Source organism: Sceloporus occidentalis, unplaced genomic scaffold (assembly GCF_023333645.1).
Source record: "Sceloporus occidentalis isolate IW3139 unplaced genomic scaffold, rSceOcc1.0.p SCAF_84, whole genome shotgun sequence".
NCBI lineage: Eukaryota > Metazoa > Chordata > Lepidosauria > Squamata > Phrynosomatidae > Sceloporus > Sceloporus occidentalis.
Window position 1 is genome coordinate 3578846 of NW_028317064.1, and position 4607 is coordinate 3583452.

General features: G+C 41.5%; 1 protein-coding gene across 1 annotated transcript; it reads right to left on the bottom strand.

The window, feature by feature from the left end:
* Positions 1-2790: 2790 nt before the first annotated feature.
* LOC149285113 (forkhead box protein I1c-like) lies at positions 2791-4316 on the bottom strand. Its single transcript, XM_089495804.1, has 2 exons — positions 3725-4316; positions 2791-3323 (listed from the first exon to the last, which is right to left on the bottom strand). The coding sequence occupies exons 1-2, from the start codon at positions 4314-4316 to the stop codon at positions 2791-2793; spliced, it is 1125 nt and encodes a 374-aa protein (XP_089351930.1).
* Between the last annotated feature and the right edge of the window lie 291 nt (positions 4317-4607).

Consider the following 4607-nt stretch of genomic DNA (forward strand, 5'->3'; position numbering starts at 1 on the left):
TTTATACAGAATGGAATTTCGCAAATTTAGAATTTTGCTCATATTAGTAATTTTTTGTAACAAAAGTCAGCGTTGGTGCAGTAACAGGGGTACGGTGAGACACACAGAGCCTAGCATCTCCGCACTTCTACAGACCCTTTTCTTTAGTTCGGGGATTTCTGGTGGCCACCAAAGCGGTTTCACTCATTTGCGCATTGTGCTTGGATGATATGCGCATGCACAGTACGCTCAGTCAGTGACCGCTGGTGACTGGGCTGGTGGTCCCATTTGCAAAATGTACCTGTTGGCAGCGGTTACTCTTCATTGATTACTGAACGCTCCACAAAGCTGGAGCTATGTCCCCAAACTCCCTTTTTTTCTGGGGGAAAGGAATTGAAATAGTTGTTAGCATGGCATGCTAGTGACAGCTGAAGGTCTAAATATATTCATTATTTTTTTTATCGTTTCATATAGCACCTTCATATTCCATAGCGCTGTACAATGGGTAAACAGGGCATAACAAGCAGGAAATACACAGAAATATTTAGCCCGGCATTGCTGTAAGCCTGGCCGGGGGTCACACTCCCAGGCTGGGAAGGGCCTGCGACGGAGGCTATGTCAGCTAAGAAAAGTCCTCCATGGTGCAGATGGGCCAGTTGGGGACAGTTGTAACGGCCCCATTGAGTAGTGGGGGATAAGCACCTGGTTTGACGCCAGAGGTCCTCAAGACCTGCCACCCTAGGTCGAGTAGAGTAAACCTCTCCACACCGGGATCGTGATCTTAAGCCGCCAATCAGATGCTTCTGTACCTTATGGATCATTAGCCATCTGTCTATTTCTCCTAGAGTTTGCACTTTATCAATATATGGAATTATGAGGAATATCCGACTCCAATCTCATCCTACATTTCTCGCTTACTTCTTGTCAAGGAATTTCACTGAACCGGTCAATAACTTTAATTGTATTCCGTCTTCGCCTTTACATTTTTTGTTAATTGCTGTATTGAAATGTAAATTATCTCCGTATAGTCTCGGTTCAATCACCTGTATTGTTCCCCACTTATTCATTCCACGTGAATGTATTGATGCAATTCAAACTTGTCAAGGAAAATGTAAATTACGAAGATCTTTGCATATTTGCATATTTGCAAATTGACCTGAAAAATTATAAAATTGGGTTTGATAGCACAGTGGACAAACATGGCTGCCCACTCCTGTCCTGTGATTGGATGGTTGCTCAGCCGTCGAAGTGCAGCTTGACTGTCTATCGCCTGGAAATAATGTCCCTCCAATCTGAATCCAATTTATGGGTACCCACTTACTTATTGTGGGGTGACCTGCTCTATGTATTCTATATATGCTCCTTTTCTCCTTTATTTTAGATGAATAATAAACATACAATCCCTATTTTCCCTTTATGATCAATAAATGATAATTAAATGTGTATATGTGAGCACATTCTCCCTCCTACTTATTCGTTACAAACTCATTGGTACTAAATCCCATCTAAATTCCAGGTGTAATCACTGAGGGGATCCCTTGTTGCGAAGGGATGGTTGCTGGGTTGGCCCTTCACAATGCAGCGTGATAATGCTGAAAACGTTTAGCGAATACACATTTTTCTCTACATTTACCCAACAAGGGGGCAATTTCAGGGACTTTTTGGTCATATGGTAACTCCTGATTGAACACAGGTGATCCAATCAAGGGCAAGTCCTGCAAGGTTAAGTCTTCCGTGAGGACCATTTGGTCAGCTTCACGGGTAAATACAGGTTTACTATTCTAAAGGATTTCCGAGTGTACTCAAGACAACTAGAACCTCAAATTCACTGAAACGTGAGAAAGTTGGCATTAGCACAACTTTAGCGTGATAATAATTCTTTGCGATCTATACATTCTCTGGAGATTGCTACCGCAATTTGATCCATGCCAATACAGGCTTATCAGATTAAAAAATGCTTGTGCACAATGTGGCAGAATGTATGACCCCCTACAACCTTATTTTGGTTTTTCATTGGAAAAATAGGACTTTTCCCCATGAAGAGAAGTGACAGGGTTTCCCGGACAGGGATGGCGGAAGGGGTTCCTCAAACACATATGGGTGAAGGAATGAGCTCCACTTGTAATGGAATGAAGTGCAGATGGCAAGAGAAAGAGTTACGTGAGGACAACACACATCTTTAAACTGCAGGAAAACTTTTTTTTTTTATTAAAAAAAAAATCTTTTTATTAAATAAAATATAAATGAAAACATAAATTATATAAAATCTACAAATTTCTATACAGTTGTTGCCAATACAACAGCAGCGTTTGACAAAAGGGCTTCAATCCTTCAAGAGTTTGACAATCTGATTAAATTCATTTTATAAAAGAAGTCGCCGAGAACAATCAGCAGTGTCGGATTTTATAATCTGTTCATTCTGTTGGTCTCTGTGGGCGTTAAAACCATATCCTGATAATACCATAAATATAGGTTTTATCATTTTTGTTTAGTTTTTACAAAAATCTTAAAGTTTTTTTCACAGGTCACTTTGTCTTAACCCACACATATACTTTGAAATGAATTGTCACATTTCTCTAACACCTTCTGAACACACAGATATTGTTTTAAAAAATGCCTCCGGCAAACTTAAACGTCTTTGTCTTCCAATTTGGCAACCATCGTTGTAAGTGTCTCATCTCGCATTTGGCAGAAGTTTTTAACCCCCCTCTCCTTCTTAACCTAGCCAAGTCTGTCGCATAAAGCGTACAAAAACCTTTATATCAGTCTATTTACATTGCTCGACATGTTGTCGCTTGACAAACCCAGCTTTCAGTATCTTCCGGCATATAGAGCTTGCTGGGGCTGAAACTGGTGTAGGAACTGTGGTTGAATTGATTGTGTCTGGCTGGTGGCAGAGAATGAGTTGTAATATGGAGCCCTGTTGTAGAAAAGGCTACTGTCTTGGATATCTGCAGGTGGCTCAGATAGAGGACTTGGAGTGAAGCTGCTCAAACCGGTGGTGTTCCGCTGAGACAGTTCGTTCACCAAGCCCAAGGACATCTGACGGTTTGCCGAGCTGGAATCCAAGGAAGACATGCCATTGAAAAAATTGCTGAGACAAGGTGTGTAAGTGACAGCTGGAGGAGATATGCTTTTTGCGTCAGGTGAGGCAGCCTCGATTTCTGGAGAGGTTGATGTTACCACGGAGGTGCCGTCCTTATTCTTTCCGGTTCCTTGGTCTTCACCAAGCTTTGCGATCTTCAACGCGGTGGACTCTGACTTGCACTTTCTTTTCCTGCGGAAATTTCCGTTGTCAAACATCTTCTCGCAGTTAGAATCTAGTGTCCAGTAATTTCCCTTTCCTAATGAAGAAGAGACACGTTTTAGTGTAAGTAGAAGGTCCAAAAAAACAGATATTTGCACATAATCTAAATTTGTCGATTTAATTTCCATGCAACATTACTTGTAGAATGTTAAAATAACGAGTATCCTTGTATGTGCTAATAACACTTTATTATCATTTTCTATCTATACTATAGTTTGATAAAACAGTAAGATTGTTCTGGTAAAATGCATGCCCTAAAAACCTCATTTTCTGAATTTATCCCAATACAATTTAAATAAACTTCATCAACTAAAGCATACATACAATATGTTGATTTCTCGTAATATAACTGTTTTATCTGCTGCTTAAAATGCAATAAGTAATGTTCTAAATGCAAAGTAACAATGTGGGAACTAAATTGATTTAAAAGACATTTACCTGGATCATCATCTTCTCTTGGAACCTTCTTGAAGCAATCGTTCAGGGACAGATTGTGTCGAATTGAGTTCTGCCAGCCAGCTTTAGTCTTCTTGTAGAAAGGAAAGTTGTCCGCCACATACTGGTAAATCTGACTTAGAGTCAACTTCTTCTTAGGAGCGTTTTGAATGGCCATGGCAATAAGAGCTGAGTAGGAGTAAGGAGGTCTCACCAACTTGAGTAGTTCTTCCTGGGAAGCCATGGACAACCAACCTAGGTCTGTCCCTGGAAAACTTGATGAGCTGGCTAGAAACTGTCTTTGGGGTCCATAGGATGGTGGCATGTAAGAAGCAGGGCTATTTCCATGTAGATAACTGGTAGAATTGTTCACTCCCGGGGCACCCAGCCACAAGTAGGGATTGGTCGGGGGAGCGTAATCCCCAATGCCGCAGCTGGATGTCCTCTGTGCTGGATGGAGGTTCTGCTGGTGGTACATGCTAAAGTTATCAGAATACAGCGACATCTCCGGTGCTTCCTGGGCACTCTTTGGTTGAGGTTGGTGTAGGCTGGACGCAGCAGGTCTCTGAGGAGCTGGAAGGTGAACCGAATTCATATTCTTTAGCAGCACCTTCAAACTCCTATGTTCTTTTGGGAAAATATAACAAACACCTGAGCACAGGGCTTTTTATACCGTTCAAGTCCTACCTGGCTGGGGTCAGCAGTGGGCGTGTCTTACTGTCAGCAGCCAGTTAGCTTACTGAATGAAAATGCTAAGGTGTGCTCAGAATAGGGCCGGCTGATCATCATCACAGAGGCACCAGTGCAAATAATTGGACCTTTTCATTCATTGTTTTCTGCATCAGTCTGCAAATGCCGGCGTGTTTTTCTTTTCTTTTCTTATGGT